The following is a 26,740-nucleotide window of genomic DNA, read 5'->3' as shown; positions in this document are numbered from 1 at the left end:
AGCTCTCTAGTCATCGAGCCATTGGGTATATATATATGTATATACTTGGTTTAAATACAATCAAACGCACACGAAAGGCCATGACAGGGTGGAAAGAACCTGTCCGAAAAAAAAACAGGAAAATTCAAGGCCATCATGTATGAAGAAAAAGTTCTGCGGCGCAAAACCGCCTCCTCTTAAGTCAGGCAATGTTTCTCGTTGCGCAAGACATGTCAAATTTCGAAATAGAACAGCCAATTCGCGTTATCTTTTCATCTTCCATATTTTTTCTTGTGTATTTTCTTCAGAAACATTACAATGAGCTGGATCGAAAGAAAGAAGGAAGCAAAAAGAAGGTCCAAACTGCATCGATACGAAAGATTGGTTAATGTTCATTAGGACGCAGTGTTTCGCGCACACGCAGCACACATGAAATGTGTTAAAGCGTTTCATGCGATCTCCGTTTGCCATCACAAGGTTTCGTCACAAGAAGCACTGGCTTACATGCTCACAATTTTACGATGGCACCATGAAAAAAAGATGCCTAAATTAAGAGTCTTAGCGTCGCAGCACTGCACAGTGGTTTATGAGGGTCACCGAAGTAGTGGGCTCCAGATTAATTTTGGTGACCTCGATTTATTGAACGTGTGCTCAAAGCACGGTACAGTGTGTTTTTCTTTTCATTCCACTCCCATTGGAACTAGCTGAAATGGCATTGGAATGGGGTTTGCATAATTTAGGTATTCCTTTTCACGAATTCGCGTCCCCTATATGGTCTCCCTACCATGAATACCTAATCCACATGTTAGAAGCCATCCAAAACCGAGCTAGTCGATTTATTTCCCGAAATTACAGCTACCAGTCAAGCATTACTCAAATAAAACTCGACCTTTCACTTCAATCACTGAGTAGCCGACGTGACATAGCCCTCCTGTCCTTGCTCCATAGATATGTTCACCAAGTCAAGCCATCAAACTTGCCACTGGAACGCGCGTCTTGCACATCACGACGACTTTATAATGATTTAAGCCTCACTCGCATTTATGGCAACACTAACGCATTTAACTTCTCGGCTTTACCACGCGCGATTCGGTTATGGAATTCGCTTCCTAATAGCACTGTCGCTCAAATGAGCAATGATAAATTCAGACAACTACTAAACCTACAGTCTTCATCATAACAAATATATTCATCTGTACATATGTCATGTCATATAATACGTGACTTTCTTGTTATTGTGGTTTCAATTTTGTTTGCTTTATGTACTCGCGCAATGTACGTTATTTCGCGCAAGTGTTACATTGCCTTTTATGTTAGAGTGAATTGCCCTTTTCATTCCTTTTCCGATAACGCTTTGTATTGATTTAGCGTTTTTTTTAACACTGTTTGCAGGCATGTGATCATTACAAACATTTTTAGCTCACATTTTTTAGCGCTCATATATATGTTTTCTCTTGTCATTTGTTCAATGACGCCCCCCTTACTCAATGCTCCCCTTGGGGCCTGTAAGGTACTTTGAAATAAATAAATACAGGTGTACATGTAGACGCTTATCTGGCAATGGCACATACATACTTTGGATGATCAACAACGAATCGGATGACATGAAATACTAAATTAGTATGCATAAAGTGCAAAACAAATTTAACACATTTGACGCACTTTCGGATTGGCTCGAAAGAAACTGAACTTAGAGAGTTAATATAATTGCAAAATTAAGAAATGAACGAGAGCATAAAAAAGCAAATACCAAATTAAGTTAAAATTTTTCAAACAAAAAGTGTCAAGATCAAAATTTAATTGTTAAATCGCATTGAACCTAAACGAAAGTCCCGCATGGCAGAGTAAACTTTCCCTTCACTGTGCTCAGAAGCATAGCAAGTCTTCATCAATCTAATTCCAAAACGTGGAACAGGCATTTTCATAAAATAAAATAAAATGTTTGCAAAAACTAAAAAAAGATGTATTGACTCATTTTCCACAACACGAATGAATTAACGATGGTGTCGTAACGACTCTGTCTACGTGAAACCTTAAAAAAGCCACTACATAAATTCGGTCTTTTCATGGCAACTTCAAGTCTCTTCGTACTTGACAGTTTACTTTTCCAAGGATATAACAAGTGCTTAAAATCTACGGAGCTTGTTAACAAAGAGAAAAATATACGCAGATAAAACACGTCTGAGTCAATGTGACACGAAGCTTTAGTGAAGCTATTAAATAAATGGTATGCGGCTAATTGTGATGTACAGCTGTGCTTACTTTCATCCTATGTAACGTGTGACCTTATACTATGACTATGTTCCTGCACCGCAAGTGTTCCAACTTGTATACCGTTTGTGTTACACTGTCATATTGCACCTATTACATTAAGGGATTCTATATAACTTGTGTCACAGGGGTAGATACTCATTGTGGAGGATTTTGGCCACGGAAGCCGCATTTCGATGGAGGCGAAATGCGAAAACACCCGTGTACTTAGATATAGGTGCGCATGAAAGAACCCCGGGCGGTGAAAATTTTCGAAGTCCCCCACTACGACATGCCTCGTGATGAAATCGTATTTTTGGCGCGTAAAACCCCATAATTCAACTTTTTTTTTCCACTCAGGTATATCAAGGAAGCCGTTGAGTCAAGATTATCAAGAGGCTTACATTCTTTACAGATGTTTAGGAGCCGACATTATGCGTTCGGGCGTTGTAGGATTTTTGTTATGTGGGCCCGTTCGCTCGTAATCGCAGTTGGAGTGCTTGGTATATATATATATATATATATATATATATATATATATATATATATATATATATATATATGTATGTATATATGTGTGCTCGGCCTCATATATATATATGTATATATAAGAGGCCGAGCACCGATGAACGCCAATTCCCGAGGAAGATGCAGCACCTTGTGTTTCCGAAGTCTATACGCTATGACAAAAGCTGCTCAGTTCACTTCTTTATTTAATTTTGCTTTTGTTCGTCTGTCGCAACTTCCCCCCTCCCCCCACCCGTCCTTTGCAAATCACTAAATGCGGGCATGGGCTATGTGCTTTCGGTTCATCAAAGTGAATCATGCCCCAACCCCCTTCCGTGGTATTGTGACAGGCGTACGATTTTTACGTTTGTATTGCGATAGTAATTATATGTATGTTCCAAGTAAGTGCTCCCCATCTCCATGATGCTCCGTATAGATATTTATGCATAATACTACTATATATTTTCCTGTTACTAATGTTCAAGGTAGATGCTATGATATTAAGCAGCAAAAGTTGCTCAAACCAGGCCTGCGATCCTGTTTGAATTGTTCCTCCGGATTTTGAAAATTACGGCGCGGAAGCAAATCTCACAGCAAATTTTACTTACACCGCATGCATTTTATCCTAACTCTCCCGAATATTTAAAAAAAAATGCGAAAGCTATTAGAGCTCATAAGCTGAAATTGATGCAATTTCACTGACCCTGGTATTACGGCCAGCACAGTGGCACCTGTGGGGTGCCATGACAGTCCCTACATGACGTGTCGAAGCTTTTGCAGGTTGCCACAAATTATGGCTCACACGTGTATGTGGCATGTACGCATAGTTACAACAACAACAACACAAGAGTTCAAACGCAATGCTTAGCTTTGCTATCGCATTCAGTGCTTTGCCCTTCGGGCTAAACTGCCTTTTTTTATCTTTCGTTGACCATCTTACAGCGAAGTTGTTCATGGCTAGGATCCCTGGATTTATTCGCGTCCGTCACGTCGACAGAAAACCCAGTGGGCCGATCCCGGCGCCTGGGCATGGCCACGTGCAATGGCTCATACCTCCGTGAGGCAGAGATGCGAACATACAGCACAGCTTTCGTTTCGATAGGAAACGCATAATTAAACAAAGAGGCCAAACCACATGATTGATGACGAGGCGCGCGAACTTCGGCTTTGATCAACGTACGTTACCGAGAATCCCCTCGCCGGTGGTCGTTGCTGGAGACATTAATGAAGACATTTCAAAACCGATAACAAAACAGTGGTTCACACACTTCGTGGAATAGTTTGGCCTCGGTTAGTTCAAGGCTCCGATTCAATCAACTACCGTACACGGGTCGCTCATCCATTTACCTTTGGCCAAAACGATTTCCAAAAAAAAACAATTACTGGCTCTGTCGTAATCGAGAGTTGATGTAAGCATGAAATGGCAACCGGCAGAGCAGATTGGTTGGAGACGATACTACCCGCAATTTTAAAATGGGTGTAGTGCATGTCCGCAACAGCACACCCCACCACACCACATCGCACCACGCCATACTGTTCGCTGGTCCATATGGACGCTGTCAAGGTGGAAGAAAACCGGCTGAAGGCAGCTCTTCAAGCAGCGAAAGACGCCAGGGAGACCGAGCGCACTGCCCAGCACAAAAAGAAAGGAGCCTGAAGGATGCGCGAACGAAGATCTCAGCAAATCTCGATTCTTGCTCCGTGATCTCGACGCAAGAGGTCACGTGTTGGGCCACCACTAGGCGAAGGCTTGGCTTCACGGAGCGTTCGCTTGCCAAGGCTGGCTGCGTGACGCAATGCTCTCTCGTAATTTTTTATGCGTTGCATATTGCAATCACTCAGTTCAGCCCTTGGGCGCGGCCGGGCAGCCACCAACCACGTGACGTGACGTCATGACAGCCGGAGGAAAAGCTGGGCGCCAACTCGCGCGGTCGCGCGCGGCCGCAGCCACCACCTGACTCCCGCTCCTCGCGCTGGGGGCGCTGCGCCGGCGCGTGACGCGAAAATCGAGTGCCGCCAAGCAATACCTCGCCTTAAAAAAAAAAAGACCACGCAATATGCAACGCATTCTTGGCTTAACCAAGCTAAGCCTGGCCATTTTTTTTCCTTCCATGGAGGCAAAACCAAGGAGGTTTTTAAAACTCCTTTGGCAAAGCAGCGCCCAGCGCATAAGACGCTTCTGGCGTCACGCCACGCCGCAGTTCGGCGAGCGCACTAGATCCGCAACAAATTCTATATCCCAGAATTGAAGTGTACGATGCCACTTATCTGCCTTTTGAACGTCGCTATGGGGAATGACAAATAAAACTTCCGTGTACTAGAAGTGACAGCTTGAATGATATTGTGAACAAACGTTAGGAAGAACTCGGAAGCGATATTTTTTTAGCTTCTTTGGGAGTAACTAGCGCATGTAATGTGGTCCTGAATAAAACAAAAACGGGGGGGGGGGGGGGGGGTTAATTTAGTCTTCCTCTCGCAACTAGTCCGGATGTTCAGTGAGCGGATAATGGCTCTGACTTTTGGCTCAAGGCCGCTTGAAAGTCACCGAGAACGGGAGCTAAATGCATGTCATGTTTAATTAGAACGGAAAGCATATAGGTGCACCATCCGGACCAGAAATCAGTTATTGCAATAATAGCAACGTAATAAATAAAATAAAGGTTACGTAAACTGCATTGCAGGGTGTGTTTTTGTCATATACCATTTTCTAGAGTAATGTGCATAATGAGCGCACATCATGGGATCGGTGTTTGACAAGTTGGGCTACATTAGGTGCAACATCTCGACAGCTTCGCTGCCCACCCACCTTCACAGGAGTGGATAGGCCGTGCTTTTTCGATTGGCTAGCCACTGCTACTAAAGCTATCGCTCAGCGCAAGGTGCGTATACATGAATCAGCAAATTCCCGAATGTTGTCACCTATTCTATAGTGTGAGAATCTCGACTAGTCATAGTGCATGCGCAACGCGAATTGTATACATTCTTGAATGTATGTCAGAACCAGTGATTGCGCTGTGATGTGACATGAGCCATAGCCCAATAGCGGGCGCAATTTACCGGCAGACCAAATTTCGATTACCGACAACAGTACTCACCGCTTATTGTCGTGCTTGAGTGCTACTTTTTTTTTCTTGCTGGGCACACGTTCGTCTAAAAGGAAGCTATGCGCGTTTTCAGCCTCCCTACGACACTGCACTATTTCGGTGGGCTTTCAATAAAGATAGTGCGTCGTTTAAGATTCACACGAAATGACCCCCATACTGTGTGTGTGTGTGTGTGTGTGTGTGTGTGTGTGTGTGTGTGTGTGTGTGCGTGTGTGTGTGCACCGAAGAGGTACGTTTATCTCACATAGCTGTACATTTTTAGCGGATCTTCTTGTGCTTAGAATGTGAGCCGCGGTGACTCTCTCCTTAGCGCACTGTAGTATAAATCCACGAGAAGCCAGTGAGAAGACGATGATCCCGCCGCAGCTAGAGGCTGCAACGAGGACCTATGACCAAGATACACAACTCAAGGCCGCCCAGCAGCTCTCGGCAGCTCTAGAGAGACCTCGCGACACCGAGGAGAAGGGGGGGCAGCACCCCCAGGAAGAGGGTAGCGGCCCTCTCGGATCCGCGGAAGTAGCGAGGAACCAAGACCTCGAGGAGCACAATGCACGAGACTGACGTAGTGGCCGTGTCGCGGTAAAAGCTTGTCCTCCCTGCGTGGAGGGAGCCTAACCATCTCTGCAGGCATATTTGCTAAAATTGTTCTCTCTCTCTCTCTCTTCTTGTGCTTACTATGTTCATGTCTGTGCACATACGCCTCGCCGGATGTTTCAAAACTCTAGAAAGGAATACAGTTGATATAGAAAGGGTTCAGATACGTTATTCCAGATGCTGCCAAGACATCTACTTCAACGGACGTCGGTTTCACCTCAGCTTTTCTTCTTGTAGTCTCGTCTTTATGTACACGGAGCATGCCACCACAGCTTGCGAGGACTTGTCCTAAGCGCACTCGCTCGTAAGTACAAGACCCAAATTCTTCCAACCTCGCTCTGGATTCACAATTTTGGTTTCACAATTTTTTTAAACGCTGTATGATGAAGATACCTTGTTCTGCACATTCTTTTTCATACGATAATCATGCACTGACAGCGCTTTTTTTTTCAGGGCTACCGTCCGCTAATTTATTACTTATTCCTATATGTAGCGGTAAAGTAAGCATAAACATAAGCTAGTGAATCGCGAACGTTCATTAAGAAGCTTCTCCGCTGTCCTCAATATCGGATGCATCCCTTCTTTCTCTCTCCCCGGAACCTGTTTTAGGTTTTAGAAAATTGGAAATGCTTTTTTTTTTCAGTGCAATTTTTTCATCCTGTTGGTGCCACTTCAAAGGCAAGTAGCTCTTTTCTGATCGACATTTTAATTAGACCAACTTCCTTCGAGGTTGACGCAGAGCAAGCCCAGCACATCGCGTTTTAATTAACGCCGAGGTTTCAATCGCCGTTATTCGCCGTGGCTCTCTTCCATCATCCCCAGCAGCGGAAATCATGGGACGCTCGAGTGCACAACCCACAGGGCAGCCTCGCTCCCTCATTACCTGCCTCTCATCTTTCCGCCTGACCGCGCTCTGGTCAAAGAGTGAGGTTCTGCGAAGTCCCACCGAACGACGATGTGCTTCTTGTGGTACGACTAGTTTTTGCTTTTTTGCTTGTTCATTTTCTTACGGCAACAGCACGTCGTGATCGAGGAAACATCTCTGCGTCGGACTTTCTTTGAATTGCCTATACGGGGTAAATGGCGCGTCAGTGTTCTGGTATTACACGGAGAGAAAGAACGCACTCTTTTCTAACAACAAAAAAAGAAAAAGACAAAACCAGTAAATGTCCACAACTCAGGGCTTCGCTGGCGTCCTTCTCCAGTGCTTTCTTTTTTTGGAAGGGGGAGGGAAGGTGAGTGATGTTGGTTGGGAAGTATTCGCACTGATATCTTTCAAAGAGTCGGGAGACCTTGTAAAAGGGTCCGGCGACCAATTTCGCGTCGCTTACTGTAGCTTAGTCCCCAGTGCAACAGCGCAAAAGCGCACATATAGTGGTAGTACTAGTGGTAGTAGCAGTAGTAGTAGGGATAGCAGTAATAGTAGTATTATTATTACTAGTAGCAGTAGTAGTAGCAATTGCAAGCCGCAGCAGCACTAAAGGTAAAGTAGAAGTTGCTGCTGCGAGTGAGCAATGACACAAGCGCCACAGCTCCTGCGCAGCATTTGTGAGGATTCACGCCTAGTTAGGCGACCCGAGGGCATTGTGCCGACGCAACGCGGCGTGAATCTTGACACGAGCTTCTCTGGTCATCTTTGTGCTACACTCCTGTCGTGCATGTACCAACGCGATAGCCTTAACGGTCCCGTGCAGCAGAAAATCCGGTGTCGACGCCGCGAGCGTCGCTTGGCGAATAATCATTCTGAACCACAACCGCGCAGGCCCTCCACGTGACGCACACATTGTCTTGCATTCTTTACGAGGTTATTCCTCGGAATCTCGAGAACCGCAGCTCATAAACAAAAGTAATGAAACAAAACACCGACAGCGCATGCCTTTTATGTTTGTGTGACGTGGCCACGTCTGGATCACGTCCCGATGCTGCCGGCGTTAGTGGCGTGCGCCTCAACTACGTCCTGACGTAACCGGCATTAGCGGCGTGCCGGACAGCAGCAGCAGCAGCAGTGGGAAAGTCGAAGGAAGAGGCAAAGGAAGCTTCGCTTTAATAATGATTGTTGTAAGCATCGGATTGACAAATTTCATACGCTAATGTTAAACATCGCCAACTCGCACGGACGATCCACTTAAACGGTTCGTGCCCCTAATTGCTCGGGTTTGTAGTTATATTAGTTAGTAGCTGTGCCATCGTGGAGCGCTAGCGTGTCGTGCTCAGTCAGCGTGTGACCCGGCCGACCAGCCCGTTAACTAGGACCTTCCTATCGATCGAGTTATCTCGCCACTGCTGTTGGAGCAGCATCTGCGCACGCTACGACAGCAATGTTCACTTTTCTTTTTTTCGCTCGCTGAAAGCTGTGGCTAGAGCTAAGGTTACAAAGGGAGCGGCGGTAGCGCGTTTTCTTCCTACCATATATTTGCAATTCGTTGCGACATCTCCTGATTTTAAACACGAGGTTGCTGGTCCACTCCCTATTCCGGTGCGGACTAGGTCTATTAGAAACGGCCGTGTATCGAGTTTTCGTGCATTCTGAAAATTTTCCTGATGGTCAAAATTACTCGGCAGACCTGCGCTAGGACGTCTCTTAAAGGATTGTGCTATTTTGAGACGTCAAACCCGTTTAATAGTCTGTGCATCTTGGCGTTCTTCGTTATATCTCTTGTTTAAAGGGATACTGAAGCAAAGTATTAAGTCCTGCTACATAGACACAGTATTCATATAGAAGTCTGTCATAGTTTTCTGTTTGCCAATATATCTTTTTTTTTTTGCTTGGGAAATTGCCGTCGAAGGTCCCGCTGCAGCTTCTCAATTTCAACCACACGCGCCAGAATAGAGGAATTGACGTCATCTCCACGTGACCATGTCTATGGAGGCAAAAAGCAAAAACACCCGTTTACCGTGCATTCGATGGACGTTAAAGCACCCCAGGTGACCAAATTAATCCGGAGTCCCCCCATTATGGCGTGGCACGTAAAAGCCCCACAATGCAATGCTCCCCGTGACCATCCTCTATGGCGATGTCATGTCTTTCGTAGACATTTTATTTGGCTGTGTATGCAAAGCGCACTGCTTGGCGGGTCTAGGTGTTCGGCTTGCCTGACTCACTCTGTGGGTCTCGTTCAATTAGACTGCTATGGTCACTTGAGCCACCGCTGCCGGAGCCGGCAGTGTATTCAACTGCCGCACGTTGCTGCCTCTGCCGTTGTAAACAGAGATATGCGATGCCGTTCGCAGTGCCGGGTCAAGGCCACTGTCTGCGCATCAGAGATGCTGACGTCACACATAAGAGGTACCATATGCGGTAACAGATGGCGCCACTCCGATTTCCTATTTTCGTCCTTGGCTTTACAAAAGCTCTGTTTTCATTAGTAATCAATAATTAGTTATCACAAACTCATAATCTCTCAGTCAAGCTCGACTTAATTTTTGCCTTGAGAGTCCCTTTAAGTTCATGCTTATACGCACAAAACTTCAGTTACGTGAGTACATTTCATCATTAGCGGGGTGTTTGGGCGGCCGATACTTATAACGAACGATGCGATAGGGTGAGTTATAAACAACGCGCAAGCTACACGATACTAATAAACAGCAACGAATGATAGGCAAGATGAAAAGTTACGTCACACGAATTCATCAGTAATAAAACTGAAGGACAATAGAAAAGAACTAAATTAAATTATATGGTTTTACGTACCAAAAAGCTCGGTCTGATTATGAGGCACGCCGTGGTGGAGGACTCCGGAAATTTAGACCACTTAAAGTTCTTTAACGTGCACCTAAATCTAAGTACACGGGTGCTTTCGCACTCCGGCACCATCTAAATTCAGCCGCCGTGGCCGGGATTCGATCGCGCGACCTTGTGCTTAAGAGCCATACAACATAGCCACTAAACAACCGCGGCGGGTAATTAAAAACAACTAAAAATACATATCGAAGTAGATATTAAAGAAATGTTTTCCGTTGCCACTCGATAGACTTGTTGACTCCATAAACGTTGTGACTGAATGCGAATCCTGCAACGACAGCTGATAACGAAATCTGAGACAATAGTTTTATTCATATTCGTGTTTTCCGCCTTCCCGTATATCTTTTCTTTTTAATGCTTGTGCTCCTTTCATTTCATTTTCTTGCTGACAGTGTACGCATCTACGGCTACGTGTCTTCGCAACAGCGCACATAAGCAGCTGTGACGCAACTTCTCGTGGACGTAGGAAATTAACTCTACCAGGCAGCAAAACAATTCAACAGGAAGCTTACTGCTTATAGCACATGATCCCACTTAGGCTGCCTCGTCCACCAGAACAGCAGCGCTACGCAGTGATTCGAATTACTTTTTAGTAAAGAGCAATGAAGGGGGCTAGTTGGCGGACGTTCATGGATTCGGATTACGCTGTGTCGCTTTTATAAAAGCAAACAAAGCGAATGCAGTTACGAATGCTTCGTGTGAATGTGTGTGTGTGTGTGTGTGTGTGTGTGTGTGTGTGTGTGTGTGTGTGTGTGTGTGTGTGTGTGTGTGTGTGTGTGTGTGTGTGTGTGTGTGTGTGTGTGTGTGTGTGTGTGTGTGTGTGTGTGTGTGTGTGTGTGTGTGTGTGTGTGTGTGTGTGTGTGTGTGTGTGTGTGTGTTTTTTGCAGACTTTTCGATCGGATGCCTCTGACAAACGATGCCAGGCGCCGGCCGCAGCAAACCGTCGGTGTCGTCTGCTCACAAACACATACATCTGCGCCCTGGAAGAAGACACCAGTTGCGCGCAACGGAAGCCAGCCGGCAGCACGAAGCAGCGCTACAAGCGGACCGCTGAGAAACTATTATGCGCTGGGTGCGCCTGCCGAGCGATGGCGCTGGCGTTTCAATTACGCGGGCGTTTCCACCCCTCATTTTTCAATTCCATCAGCGTCGATATAATATTGGGCACCTGCGGCATCGTTTTCAGGTACAAGTGGTTGTTTATTAGTACTGAAGACTTCAACGAACCGCACACGACACGAACCTATCAGCGGACAACATCGTCAGGTAAGGACGACAGACGTTGTCAATTCAAACGGAAGCGCTCGCGCGCGCACTGGAGCGAGGCAGCGATGCTTGCAGACGACAGCAGAACGGCAGCAGACGATAGAGAGGTGCACTTGGCAGACGCTGCCGCCGCCTGCGCCGAATGATGGCGCTAGCGTCTGAGCTATCGGATGCTCCTTTTTTCAAATTTTTTTCCCTTTCACTAACGCCCAGCGCCGTGCAAGAGTTCCCCTAATTTGGACTAGCGCAGACTGCGGGACTGTCTGATCGGAGTGTGCGGGGTCTTTTGCCTGGATCGAAACGGCGATGCATGTGACATCTCCACCTGTTGCTGCTCGACTTTAGAACTGCGAAAGAGGTGAGTCGCACCCAGACGTTTTCTTCCTCCGCTACACTCTTGCACGCACTACTGTGCAGGTTGCCCCACCCTTGAAACTAAATATGTGAGGGATATAGGACGGGCACGTTTGTGAACTGAATGTCTTTTTTTTTAGTAAGTCTTTGATGTTTATTAATTGCAATAACGTACCGCTTTCTGCCAGATGAGGGGCTATATAAAGCACTACATGTCGCTTACTTAGGTAAGCGACAATCTCAAATTTGCAATCCACAACTACCCTTCGAAGTCGTGTAGTCACGTTGAAGTCAGTTGTGAGGGCTTTCTTTGTGTACAACAAAAGAAGAATGAAAAGAGGGAAAGTTTCCATTAAGGTTTGGCGCAACATAATTTTAAGCAAGAACAAAAGAAATTTGTACTTCAAAAGTTAGTGAAACATGACTTAAGGTATAAGGTTGCATCGTACGTGAATGATAGCAGGTAGTCATGCAGTGTAATGACGCTGGCAGAAAAGAAAAGCTTTGGGAATGTGCCGACATTGTGTCATTGATAGGATGGATGGTGCCTGTTATAAGTTTCGTATGCCCACACGCAGTATCGCACGTGTAAGTTGGTTCGACCACTAAGTTGTTGCGCAATCAAATTCCAGAGCGCGTTACAACTGCAATGTTAGAGATGTTTTTGGGATACTTTGGAAGGCGTCATCACATTAGTTGCTTATTTTTAGCACTATCCTTTCCAATGGAGTGCATGGTTTTCGAAGGATTTGCACGTCGGCTGCATGAATGCGTCGCTGTCAGAGCTTGCAGGTTGGCTGTTGTCTTGGTGAAAGGACATGATATTGATAGTCATGATAGCGATGACAATTCAGCCATATCCTCCGCTACACACCGCTACATTATTCAAAAACTGTATTCGATAATGTGACCAGAACTCTTTCCTGAACGCAAGAAGGAACAGTCGCTAGGTTTACTTCTTCAGCTGAATTTATGGAGGAAATTGATGGTTAACTTGTAATGCTTCGGGATACGCTCGCTTCGTCATACAATACCATCATTATCGTTATTATATTATCGTTATTATCATACAATAAAGCAGACAGCCGAGTACTTTCTGCAGAAAACCAGGCTACCGGCAACAAAAATGAAAACTAAAAATAGTGACCGAGAGAAAATGAACTTCGAACGGAGTTGCGAAAGGGGTTGTAAAGTGGTTTCGGAACATATTACAGGCCATCAAACCGAGAACGAGGCTTCTACAGAAGGATAGCAAGGAAATTGTAATCAGAGGAGTGCTCATTGTTGCGCAGAGCTAAGTAAAGAAAAAGAAAGAATGGCGTGATAAAAAAGCTGTACTAAATGAACAGCGCACTGAAAAATGAGCGCGCTCCCCGTGATAGCGTATCACAAGCTATTCCAACTTTTCCCAAACTATATATATATATATATAAATATATGCGCACAAAGTGTTGCTCGATACAAAAGAGGCACGAATGAAGATAGTGCGCTAGCGTTTCCAACGGGGCCCGGTCTTCGTCAGAGTATATAACCATGGACGTTCTCAACAGAGCCTGACTGTTTTCAACTCAATATGAAACATGCGTGGGACGTCGGTCCGTTTTTTATGCCAATTCCACCGTCCTCGCTTGTTAACTCTTGCGGACCGATATCGCCCGTACTTTGTGTTGTTTTGTCTCGAGGACGGCCGTGCTCCAGGCAGAATCGAGACGGCGCTTGCGTTTGCTAACAAATGAAAAGTTTATTCGCGGAATTTATCTCTGCATCACCCACGGCTGCCGGCCATCGGATCCTGAGGACAACGTAACCGGCAAAAGGAGCAGAGCTATAAACTCCCCTAATGTCTCCATATACTCGTAATTCTGTTCACAGAATTATAAAAAAAATTGTAAAAGATGTTAAAATATAAAAGATGTTTAGGAGAAGTGACGACATCGGAGAAGATATCTAAGGTATTAAGGTTAAGGATTTAATAATTATTAAGTACTTAAGGTAATTATTAAGGTCTAATTAGACGATAAGCTATATAGTATGTCGGAGAAATTATGTTTCCAGAAGTAAAGGGGGTGATGACACTGAGCGCGTGTTGCTAGCCTCGCGATATTTCCCAATCTCTCATTACTCCGCATATTCATGTAATTATATCTGTCGCAAGAACGACGGCGAACTGCTCTTTTGTTTCTTTACGTTCCGTCCGTTTTATTAGTCTGCACTGGGCTGCTCGTCGTCCGTAAAACAACACGCTCGCGTTCTCGTTAATGGCGTACGCAATGAATTGATTGAGAAGCGCGCCCATCTTGCTGCAGAACCAAAACAGTTGTTAAGCGATAATTCGTAACTGCTGGTTAACAAGATTTAGCTCTGCTCGATGGGCTAGCAGTGTATAGTCTCTCCACCCTTTAGTTTGCTTTTTTCCCTTTTATGTTATGAGTGGAAAAGAACTCATTCATTGACGCTGCCGGCTCAAAACCATCGCACGCTAGTTGAAATGTGTTTTATCCTCGTTAAGTGATTACCACGGTCTTGTGCCGCGCGTTAAGCAATTAACTAGTTTCCCACTTGCTGCAGAGCCCCTTGATATATATATTTTTTTCGTGCATGTGTTTGCCGCAGATTTTGTTAAGAGGAAGCTTTAGCTCGGGCCCAACTCCGACGCGGCCTATTCAAATACATGTAAAAACGCAAAAACGTTTTTCTGAGATAACCCCTGGACCGATTTTAATGAAATTTGTTGCATTTGAGAGAAAAAGTTAAATTCTAGTGACTGTTGGAAGTGGAATTTTGATTTAGGGCTTGAATTTTGTTAAAAGGATTTTCAAAAATTCAGACGTTTGAAAAAAATAGAAGCACGAAGTTTACAAACTAATATCTCTGCATCAAGAACAGATATCGCGATTCTGTAAACGGCATCCATTAGACCATTCAAAGCGGACAAATTTGTTATGTCAGTTTACATCTTACGTGAATTTGTTACGTTGTTTACGAGGGTTCTGCAAAAGTTGCAATTACACATTTCCCCATTTTTTGAGGTTCATGTGTAACATATCAATTTTGTCCGCTTTAGATGTGCTATCAGGTACAATTCACAGAATTGCGATATCGTTTTTTCTTGCTGAGTTACGGAGTTATAAGCTTGATAGTTTCATTTTCTGAAAATTTGCGACGTTTGCCAAATTTTTATAAAAAATTTACGGCCTAAATTGAAAATTCGAAACCAACAGTCACTATATTTTAAGTTTTTCTTTTAAATGCAGCAAACCCCGTCAAATTAGGTGCAGTGGTTGCCGAGAAAAACGAATTCTCCTTTTACATGTATTTAGATAGGAGCACCCGAGCTAAACCTTCCTCTTAAGTACTCGTGAAGTAAGCGTTTGACCGTGTTGGTTGTGTTGTATGGATTCACAATAACGGAAACTTTCATATTTTCTCAGAAATATTAACCAGAGAATGCGTTAATCAAACTTGCTATGTCGATGAAAATATCGATTCTCTCTTTCTTTTTTTTCCTTTGATAAAAACAGCAGAGATGCAGTTAGCTCGTGGGTTTCGTGTGATTCGTTGTGGTCTGACATCAAAACAATGTCTTAATTACATGCACGTTGAAATCGGTAAAACAACGCCAGGAGACTGATTGCTTAAAAAGCAAGTGCAGCAAAAAAAGTCAGACGGGTCAAATCAAAAGGACAGCGAGGAGCAAGCGCAGTTGAAATTGAGCACGACATTTCATCAACATCACTAGTCGCCATCATTATTACGACCATTGCCATCCTTACTCTCGTCATCATAATTACTACACACTCCACTCGACCCTCGTTATAACGAAGTAGCAGGAGCCAAATTTAAGTCGTTATATCCGTTACCTCGTTATATTCATTATAGCCATATAACGCAATATATGTCAGTTGCAAACACGGAAATAAGAAAGCAGCTTTGGAGCTCGTATTACCTCTACCCAGCCACGCATGCGATGAAGTTTCCATAGAACAACAAAGGAATCTTAGGCGTGTGCAACACGCGACTTCTTAGCACCTGATGACTGCGTCGACTTTTCTTTCGACAACAGTCGTAAGATACGTGGTAGTTCATCTCCTTAGAAACAGTCACAGATCCCCAAAAAGGACACCGCGAACAGTTCCGCACCGCAAACAACTTCCTCCGGAAAAGCGCGGAGGAATAAGACTTCTATCGGCGCAGTGTTTGTGTAGCGCCCGGAGCCTTGGCTGCTACGCAAAAAGGCGATGTTTGCTCAGCCAAACAAGAGACCTCACCCCCTTGTAGTCAACAAATCCATTAACGTCATCATCAGTTCTTGCTGGTTACCTTTGGTTAACAAGCCCAGAGAGCTCGACAGTTGGCTTTCTCAAGCGCACCTCGAGAGCTCCCGATCACTCTTCAACGGTCTGTACTCTTTGGCGTGCTGGGTCTCGCCACATCGCGCCTAGCTCACCCACGTACTGCCTTGGCGTGACAAGCTGCGTGACAAGCCGCGTGACAGGTTTTTGTTGTCGGCGGTGTGGCGAAACAACGGGTGTGTTGTCGCTTTGCGGACCAAGGACGTGGGACGACATGGAAGAGTTTGCTTGGCGCGAGCTATGTAGCAGCTTGTGTAACTGGGTGATCAGGTGAAGAAAGTTGCGAAGGCTTGCCTCCGAGCTACTCGATTCGGGATCTCAAGTGAACACGAAACTCTAAAGCGTAGGCGAACTGAAGACAAGTTATAAAAAAGTAGGAATAAACAAAGTACATCAACTGTTTCTTTAATTATGTGGTTTTACGTTCCAAAACCACGATCTCATTATGAGGCACGCCGTAGTGGGGGACTCCGGAAATTTGGGCCACCTGGGGTTCTTTAACGTGCACCTAAATCTAAATACGCGCGCGTTTTCGCGTTTCGCCCACATCCAAATGCAACCGCCGTGGCCGGGATTCGATCCCGCGACCTCGTACTTAGCTGCACAATAGTATAGCCACTAAGCAACCGCGGCGGGCATTTATTTTTCTTTACCTTTCACAAAATACTTAAATATTGCATTTTTTGCATTAAGAAGAATTCTATTTCTTGAGAAGGGATGCACCAAGAGGCGCAGATTATTTGCAGAAGGATTCCAAAAGCATAATGAACCAGTCACGGAAATTTCGCCAAATAACATCTACATTGACTACATTATGGCACCTATGGTGATATAGGAATTGTTGCTGGCGATTTATCAATGCCTTTTCACTCGGAACGTACTCGGGGAAGGACAAGAGTTTCGAGACTTTCTTACCCAGAGTGTGCTAAGAAAAATATTCATGTTCAGTTTATTGCTGAGTTTTAACGCATAAAATGTCATGCAAGGTAATGCATTAAAGCAGCAGAACAACCGTTCATTTTAATGCGAAAAGCTTAAGTGGCTCGTTGCAATGGCTCATATCCCCTTAGGGCCTCATCTATACGAGTGGTGCAAAAATTGTCATCATAAGCAATGCCTTATACCTCCGTAAGCAAGCGAAAAGAATGTAGTGGCTCATACATTCATTGATGTCACCCATACAAGACATAGAATAGCATACATTCTAATAAAGAATGAGCTCGAAACGAGCATCGGAACCATCAATAAAGCATTAAAGCGTTTCATACCGCTTCCCTATTACCCCGCAAGCACGCTACGGCCGAGGATGCTCGCCAAGCGAGAGACAAGGTGCGACATATGAAAAGAAGGGTGGAAGTTGCTCTACCGCGAGTGTTGCTTTCCCCTTTTGAGACGATGCAACGTAAAGTCGAAGAGAAACGTCGTTGGCGCGAGTCTGACGCCGCTCTATACGAGCGCGCGAAGCCGCAGCTAAGCGTCGAAAACGAGCCGAAGAAGCCGAACTGCGAAAGCAGCAACGTGACGACGCGAGACGGCAACGTAGACAGAGGAGGCCGAAGTTTGCAGCCAGCGGCTTTCCACACGTTTACTTCGCAATGCAGCTCGTCATGCGTAGCAAATAGTGTGACCCCCTCCGATCGTATAACTTAATGCCGTACCAAGTGTGTAGCAGGCTTTCGCCTTCCCGTGTTCCGGGAGTGTAACACGCTGCCGAACTTTTTTTACCGCAAATTTGATGGCGCTAATCTCAAAACTGCGGCTAGCTTCGAACATTCTTCATTTGGGCGCGCCTACAGAACTCAGAGCCTTCAATTCGTAACCCGCAATGTGTTCCCCAAATTCATTAGTTATGGAGTTTATTAGGGAAATGTTGTTATGTCTTTTGGTTTCTTAATGTCAGGCCCTTCGAGTAAACTAGACCAATAAGAAGTCCTGTACATTTCTGCTAACAAAGAGCACCTGCTGTATTCATATCGAGTGTTTTTCTGTTGTCGATAAAATAATACGTTAAAAATTGTTTGTGGCAGACAACAAAGTTCTGTTTTCGGATGTAAATCAGTCAACAAGGCGGACATTACCTGCATGAAAATTCCTATAAATATTCGTGCAATAAAATTTATAACTTAACATCTTAGCGTAATACTGACACACATATTGCGATTGCTGTATTGAAGCTGGTGAGTTAACGCACGTCCACATGGAACAAAGCGGACCTCTATTCAGGCATTCAAGCCTGAAATTTTAAGTTTATTTCAAGTCAGTATATAAGTGAGGGTGTACATAATATAACCATAATTGTCCCCGGAATCCAGCTGTTTTGTTTAGGGCCTCCAAACAAAAAATACGTACAAAAGTAAAAGAAATTATAGCAATATCGAAATTAGTAACACGAACAGTTCTAGTAGAGTGCCGAGTTGCAACTCACTTTTTTGGATACGTTTTAAGACACTGCAAGGACGGAACACGTGTAATATCAAAATTAATCTTATTCCAGCTCAAATTTCTTGAAAATAATGCAACCTGAATGTCTGATCAGTAGCGCGTATTTTTGGGGTATTAGAAAACGGTGTCCACCATGTTCATCATTTCTGACGCATACCTGACTGACGCATACCTATTGTACATAACTTAGATTTCTTATCAATAAGCTATAGCAGCAACGAAGCGCAAGCGCGTAAAGCCAACAAAGGAAGAAACGAGATATCATTTTCTGAGAGACAAACAAGAAAAACAGTTCTGTACGCGCAAATACGCTCGGTGTCATTCGGATTCGAAAGAAATGTTTGATAGTTCCTCATCGGGCAATTTCAACATTATTGCATCTTAGATATTTTCACGATCACTTTTGTTTAATCTAAGGGCGCCTTGTGAACTGAAACTTAGGCTAAATAATTAGGTAAAACGGGTTTTTCATGGTATTCACTTTCGATAATGATAATAAAAAACAGTCGCATTAAAATTTGCTTCATTATCACGGCTCAGGAGGTTTCTCCTAACCAATGGTGAAATAACAAGTACGTGCTGTTTTTTTAACACCGAGGGCAATTTATTTCTCGCTTGCTGATATTTCCAGAAATATTAACATAAGCCTGGAGAAATATTCTGCATACATAACTATAATTTATTGCGCGCTCTTCATCAAAATCCTTCGAAAACTTGTTGGGAGACTGAGTAAACTGTCTTGCTTCCGTAAAAGGGCTTTCTTGGGGCAGTTTCTTTTTGTTGGTGGGCTTAATTTCTCAGGCAACAACTAACAGATTATATGCCCGCGCCTGCGCACTTTGTCATTTTTGACATTTCGACTGCAGATAGTTTCTGTAAAAGACTGCTCGGCAAAACTAACCATGTCCTTCCCGGACGTTGCAGCTCAGTGAAAATTTACAACATGTTATATGAAAACGTGTCCCTCATTTTTTTTTCTGTACTAGTGAGTATTATAATTTATTGGTGGTCGCTAGGATACAGACTGATCTAAAGCACGAAATATTCTTAAACTGCTTCGATGTATTCTAAGAAGGCTAATATCATTTTCTTTCATATACAAACAGCAGGAGCGTATTCCTTTCCATAATTTCGATCTGGAAATTGATTAAAAGTGTATTAGCCTGACTGGGATAATGAGCAGCATGCACATTACAATTTGTTATGCAAGGTGTGTCCGCGTATTCAAGTAAGCAAGTCAAGAAAGTTCAAGAATTGTACTCTGGCAGGTTATTATTAGTTCACGTAAAAGAGATGCGAATTCCCGTGCGCGCGCAGGCACACGTCACAGGCGCACAGGCACACATAAGCCCGCCAAAAAAAAAAAGATTGAAGAAATTCCGGAGTTTTACGTGTCAAAAACACAATCTGATTTTGATGCATGGCGTAGAGGCCTACTTCGAATTAAATTGAACCACCTCAGTATCTTCAGCGTGCACTCAGTGTGTGTGTGCGCACACGCACACACACACACAAACACACACACGCGCGCGCACGCACACGCACATGCACCCACGCACACGCACACACACGCACGCACGCACGCACACGCTCACGCACACGCACGCACACACACACACACACACACGCAGACACAAACACACACAAACACACACAAACACACGCACGCACGCACGCACAAACACACACGCACACGCACAAACACACACACACAGAGAGAGAGAGAGAGAGATTGATGGATAGAATACGGACAAAGGAGGTGCAAACACAACTAACAAAGCCATCACGAACAGATCAAACACAACGAAGACAGCAATACAGCTTTCCTGGGCTCACGATTGCTACGGTCTTGCCCATTCCAGCCGCTTCAGTTCCGAAACGCGAACGCTCTTGGTTCGGCAAGTAGGGTGCACCAACCACCTCTTCCGCTAGGGTTCCCCTGGTGGGCACGCCGACACGGGTTTAATTCGAACCCTCGACAAGCCGACGAGCTCGAAAGAAGGACCGACAGTGGTCGAGCCCTCTGAAGTGGATCGCTAATCAGGGGCGGCTTAAAGCCGACCGTGTTTACGAGCGAACGAGCGAGCCTGTTAATGACGTTGATTGGTGGACAGGGAGCGCTTCTCTAAGATTAGTAGGAATTAGCGCGAATCTCTTGGGCGATCTTTCGTATATCTCTTACTGCTTCTTCCGTCGTTTCCTTCGTTCCCTTCGGGTTTTTTTTTCGTTTTCTTTAGTTCGAAGGCTTCGATCTCCAATTGGGAGGAGTGGCTCGATATTCGACTGACTCAATGAGTGCTTGGCTAAACTCTAAACTCCGCGCTCCCTAACGAATCATCCGTGCCTGCTATCTCGCAGCTAACGAGCGTCTGCGAAGCTTTCCCTTGCAGAAAAGCACGCGTGACATTCGATTTCGTCTCTTCAGAAACTATATTGAAAGGCAAAAGTAAGCCAACGCAAACCCTGCAGTATTTGCATAGCAACTTTTGTATCCAGTGAAGAGAGTCAAGGGAACCAAGGGGCTTGATTTATTCTTCGTAAGAACCAAATGAAGTGGATAGAAAATAGTCATCAAAATCATAGGGGAAGTAAACAGCGTGTTAATTTACATGTAATAATAATAATAATAATAATAATAATAATAATAATAATAATAATAATAATAATAATAATAATAAACGAAGAAGAAGAAGACGAAGACGAAGAAAAAGGAGAAGAAGAAGAGGTGAATGCGAAATATTCTACAACTTTCTGCTAGTGTGTATGGCTCCCTCTGGCAACAAGTTCTGTGTATTTCCTTAACACGTCGATTTTCCCATTTCTTGTGATTTCTACATTTCAATCAAAACAGAGATTGTTTCCCTATGATTTACTTGACGTCACTGTATGCTCGCTTTGTATTGCCTTTTCTAAGAGATATTGAGCATTTTTTTAATATATTATATGTTAGGGCCTGCGTCGGGTGCTGAAACAGGCCTGATTTAAGCGAAGGAATTCGTGTTCGTTGGCAGTGTAAAATGGGCAAGTTGGCGTAATATTAACAAATATTAAAAATGTAGGAACATGGGTGCCATGTAAAATAAATCTGCTCACATTAAATCAGGGGCTTAAATTCGTCTTCAATCGTTAACGGCTGCAATCGGGAGATGAATTCGCTTAGTTACGTCTTTCAAGAGTAGCAAAATGACGAGAATCTAAATAATTGTTTCCTTATGAGATCAGCGTATTCCGAAATCGCACCATTGCAGCTGGAAAGTACATTCTAAACAACTTTAAAAGGCTGTAGTTGTTCGGGGAAAAATAAAATGAAACATTCAACTAACTGTTGACGCTAAAGAAGGCAGTCTACCTCTATGTGGGTTCAAGTAATTCTATGAATAAATGTTGATTACAGCTCTTTATTCTGCCTCTTCTTCATGTTCATTATTCACTCATCTCGTACCTTATTCTTGTCGTATGTTATGCGCAATTACGTTGACCTTGCACTTTTTAGCGTCGACACTTGGTTGACCTGTTGTTATCTTTTAATAACAGGATAGGTGTGCCGATCCCAGAAATAGTGGTCTATGGGGCAATGTGGCTAGTTTTCGTCCATATTGGCGTTAACTATGTACTTACCGCAAACTTTACCTACTCTGCCACTAATTACCAATTTCTGGACACCGGCGAAGGGGCCTCCCGAACACCATAGCATCGCGCGAGCCATGCTTAGTCCAATGGCTCCATTTCCCAAAAATTTGCTGTAGGGTGGCTTTGCCGCACCATGTTTACATCTGCGATGGTGCACCCTTTACAGGCGTTTAGTGCAATGTTGTTAATATTGTATTGGCTCTAATTACGCCCCTAGCGTTACTTCACCTTCACTACGACTAAATTTTGCTTTTGGCCTTGTGCAGACCTACATTTTTATAACATTCGTCACTGGCTTCAAAGCCCTGGAGGCTCGAAATGGCCATATTTTAAGCTGTTACAAGATACCCAGCTCCCAGATATGCGAAATGCGTGTGAAGTCAGTTAAGAAGTTGGCTTCGGTTGGATAGCTGCGTACCAGGTGCACGTGTTACAGCGAATTTCAATATCGTAAGTGTTAGCATTACAATACTATGGACGTTTCCATTGAAGCTCGGTATACTTACGGTGTCAGCCAACAGACATCAAGCCAAGGAAAACATCGGAGAAATTTTGTGGATATATATATCAAACCAACTTTATTCGCCCAGTACACGCTAGACTGAGATTAAGATGAGCGTTACGAGGTAGGCTTTTATGTGACAGGCGCGAGACAGGGGACTCAGGATGGTCGCCTCCAGGCGGGACCGAAGGAGAAGCCAGCCGAACGTCGTTGCTTACATATATAATATATATATATATATATATATATATATATATATATATATATATATATATATATATATATATATATATATATATAGTCATATATATATATATAGTGATATCATAAGAAGCCAACAAACACTGACACCAAGGACAACATAGGGGAAATTACTTGTGCTTAATGAATGAAATAAAGAAACGACAAATTGTGCGAAGGTTGTGGGTTCGGTTCCCACCTGCGGCAAGTTGTTTTTTCATGCACTTTAATTTCCATTACTTTGTCGTTTCTTTATTTCATTTATTAAGCACAAGTAATTTCCCCTATGTCTTCCTTGGTGTCTGTATTTGTTGGCTGCTTATGATATGACGAATAAAAATCGGGCCCCTCGGTTAACCCCCTTTCTTTTCGTTCATATATATATATATATATATATATATATATATATATATATATATATATATATATATATATATATATATATATATATATATATATGTATGTATGTGTGTGTGTGTGTGTGTGTATAGCCTCATTTGGTTGATTGATTTTTATCTATGTTTTGTGCCTGCAGATCATGTTATCACACGTCTCCCGCATTTTAATGAAAGAAAAAGAAGCAATATGTGCCTCGATCGGAGCTCGACTCGGTCGCAAAGATGTCTTCGACGCCATCAGAACCGACGGCGTCTCCCGATTTGTCTGTGAACTGGTCTGAAAAAACCCACCAAAACACATTAAAATGCCACGTAGATGGTTGATGCGAACTTCAACACCCACTTAGGCAAAGTAAAAAAAAAAGTCCTTTATGCAAGCTCCTGGCAGCAAAGAGCATGAACGAGCTCCATTGAACTATGCTTTTAGATTTGGTTGAATATCGGGCTTCCTCCGAGTTCTTTATTCCTTTCTTTAATTTTTTTTGCCAGGCACGAAGTAATACAATAGAGAAATTTTGAAAGCGCAAGCTGTTTTGCTCTCTCTCTCTTTCAATCTGGAGTGACCACCTCTACGGCCTTATTTCCTGTGCGACAGAAACCCGAGTCGTTCTTTGCAGACGCGCTCCAACATTCACTCAAGGCTGCCTTTGTTCGATACAGCCTGCAGTCTGGTCTCTCTGCCCTATTTGCATTTTCCTATTTCATATCGCCCCCAAAGTCCACTTGGTTCAATCTTCTTTTCCTTTTCATGAACGATAAAGACATGATGCTCAGCCGCATTGTTGCCCGTCAGAATGGGATCATATTCAATCAGTTTCCTGAGCTATTCATCAGTGCAGTCTATATCCATCGTACTCGCAAACAAGTCTCGAATTTTATCGCCACGTGGCAAGACTGTGCACGCTTAGAGCCCAACATCACTTGTTTATATTCAACGCTAGTAGCTAACTATACCGCAAAAAAATAAAGAAAGAAAGAACCACAGCTAATGCATGGTTATTTCAGTATTAAGGCTAAAGGCTTATATGCCCCATGAAGCAAGAAATGCGGCGTCCGGCGTTATCATATCCGAGGGTACCAAAACCCACGTGACCAAGTGATGACGTCATGATGCCGGCTGAGCGCCTGCCAAGGTTAATATATCCGGTAGCGAAGCTTCCATAGAAGCCCATACGTTCAAGACTTGGCGGTTCATGGCAGTTCATGGGGCTTAGCGCCATCTGTGTCACGAGGGAACACTTCCGGTCGAAGAAAAAATGATGTCACGTCCAATCAAACAGAAGGGACGTAATTTTGTTCGCGAAGGCGTTGAAATTTGTTTTGTTGACCTGCCTTTAGAGCAATATATTCAAATGCCCGCCATTCGGCTGGATGGGCGTTTCGAGCTTTCAGCACGGAAAGCAATGTATCAAAAGGCCAGCCGTACCGCTGTCGAAATCGCACCCCTGCACAGGACATACTTTCTTTGGAGGCCGACGAAAACTTTAGGTGTAGAGTGCTGATCCTATCGTCGAATGCCAAGCCCGTCGCCCAGCGCAGTCGCCCGAAAACAACTACACAATTATCCGATGGTCGTAACTCACTACTTTAGACTGAACAGGTTAAGAAGCGATGAAGCTAGCCGCGTCACCGAATTCAGACAAACTCCGACAAGCAAAAAAGCGCAACGTGTGAGGAGGGCGTATTTCAACAGGTCAACTTTACGAGCGCGCTTTTCTGCACATTTCAAGTGGTGCATTGCATTGCCAGTGAGAGCGGCGTCAACGCCCCCTGTAACGATGGGCGCTGAAAAGAAATGCATTTGTTAATAATACTAAAATTAAATAAACTGCTATTTTCTTAGTTCATCACGTATATACAAAGTTGACCAGGAATTTTATTTTCATTGATTAGATCTAACTGTGTGTCGCTCTAATTAAGAAATATTCTTCCTCCCACTGTTTGTTCCCTCCAAACAAAGTTGTGCATCAATCGATGCTCCCATAACCATTCTTGCTGATGTTGGTGACAATTTGTTCCGAACCGCTTTTCGCTCGAAGCTTCGCGACCTGTTTGGTTTACAACCACGGCGTAGGACCTGGCCCGCTCCCAAAATTGGATTAAAGTGGAACAAGGCAGACAGTGATGAATTAAAGGATATTAAGATTGATTAAGGTGGATTAAAGTGTACTAATGTTGATTGAAGTGGATTAAGGTAGATGAAGGTAGATAAGGGTGGATTAAGATTGGTACAGAGTAGGGCAAGGTGTAGTAATGTGAACTAAGGTGGAGTTTTATGTTAAGGTGATAACTTAGACAAGTCATCATGCTTTCGCCTTGAACTAACGTAATGATAGTTATGTGACTGTCAACTCTTGTCTCTAGTCCTCAACTTCAACGCACACATCATCAAGCTCCCGGCACGATATACTACCGTTGCTTGAATGCGGCCTTTGTCTGCTGAATAAGTTGCCTGAAGTGATGAATAAAATCGCCGTAGTATTTGCCACAGCGTCATTTGAGCACAAATTGCATTTACTTTAATCTCACCTCGACTCTTCAAAAACAAATCTAATCATTACATCCGACGGCGAGAGTACGCAAGCCACCATTCAACGCGAACCGTGACGAAGAATTTTGGGGGGGTTGGCTGTTGACTGTACTTGGTGCGATTGCATTGTCCTGACCGTTCCTGTCTTGCGGACTCCTCTCCACGTTAACCATTTTGGTGCAACTTGATAGGTGTGTGCAAGCACAGATGCACATGTGAACAGCATCAGATGTAAATGGTACACTGGGGTGTCATTTTCACGATTTCATTGTGTTTCATTAATGTGTACACACTTGAAACATTGAAAAACATGTTGGCAATAGAGATAACAGCTTGAATGGGTAGTGTAATCGCATCCATAAACCAATTTCTGTTTCTACACTCAGCACGCGGATGCGTAATGACACACTCTCTCACTCCGTTCCTGCTATTGTTGTCGCGGCCACACGAAATTGGAGCCAGAATAAATGAGTCTGTGATTTTTTAATCGATAACTTTGAAAACATAGTGTTTATGATGTGCTTCCGGCTCCGTAATCACTTCCGCCACATGCGGTCAGCGCAAACATGGCATTCGAGATTCGCTGCAGTTATTCTGAGAGGGCCGTCATTGAGGCCTCTGGATGGACACCACCTATTTCTTTTTATAAGCAACGTCGTCATACCTAGTAGTCCTATTGGTATACGGCGTGAGCTAATTTTTATTTCTGCCACGAAGTAATGATAATGTTGAGATTGCGTTTCGAGACCAAATTTAGCACGAAAGTAAGATATCTTCTAAGTGCTTTCAAACATTCGCACTTATTTAGCGTCATTATTTCAACGTGCGTGAAGCATGCAGGAAGCAAATA

At 43.9% G+C, this 26,740-nt stretch overlaps 2 protein-coding genes across 3 annotated transcripts in view; both read left to right on the top strand.

Moving 5' to 3' along the window:
• The window catches only part of LOC139047008 (uncharacterized), a 67,207-nt gene extending 60,806 nt beyond the window's left edge, over nt 1–6,401 (top strand). Inside the window, exon 3 of the mRNA XM_070520942.1 lies at nt 6,161–6,401. Coding sequence (XP_070377043.1) covers nt 6,161–6,401 — 241 coding nt within the window. The remainder of the gene's footprint in view (nt 1–6,160) is intronic.
• A 5,245-nt stretch (nt 6,402–11,646) lies between these two features.
• Nucleotides 11,647–26,740, top strand: part of LOC135920958 (beta-1,3-galactosyltransferase 5-like) — a 246,569-nt gene continuing 231,475 nt past the window's right edge. Inside the window, exon 1 of one of the 2 annotated variants that reach the window (XM_065455244.2) lies at nt 11,647–11,800. The gene's annotated coding sequence lies outside the window, so the exon portion shown is untranslated. The remainder of the gene's footprint in view (nt 11,801–26,740) is intronic. The other variant, XM_065455245.2, reaches the window with a different exon arrangement.

This window comes from Dermacentor albipictus, chromosome 6 (genome assembly GCF_038994185.2).
Source record: "Dermacentor albipictus isolate Rhodes 1998 colony chromosome 6, USDA_Dalb.pri_finalv2, whole genome shotgun sequence".
NCBI classification, from domain to species: Eukaryota; Metazoa; Arthropoda; class Arachnida; order Ixodida; family Ixodidae; genus Dermacentor; species Dermacentor albipictus.
Note: the sequence above shows the minus strand (reverse complement) of the source record. Positions and strands in the feature narration are given on the sequence as shown.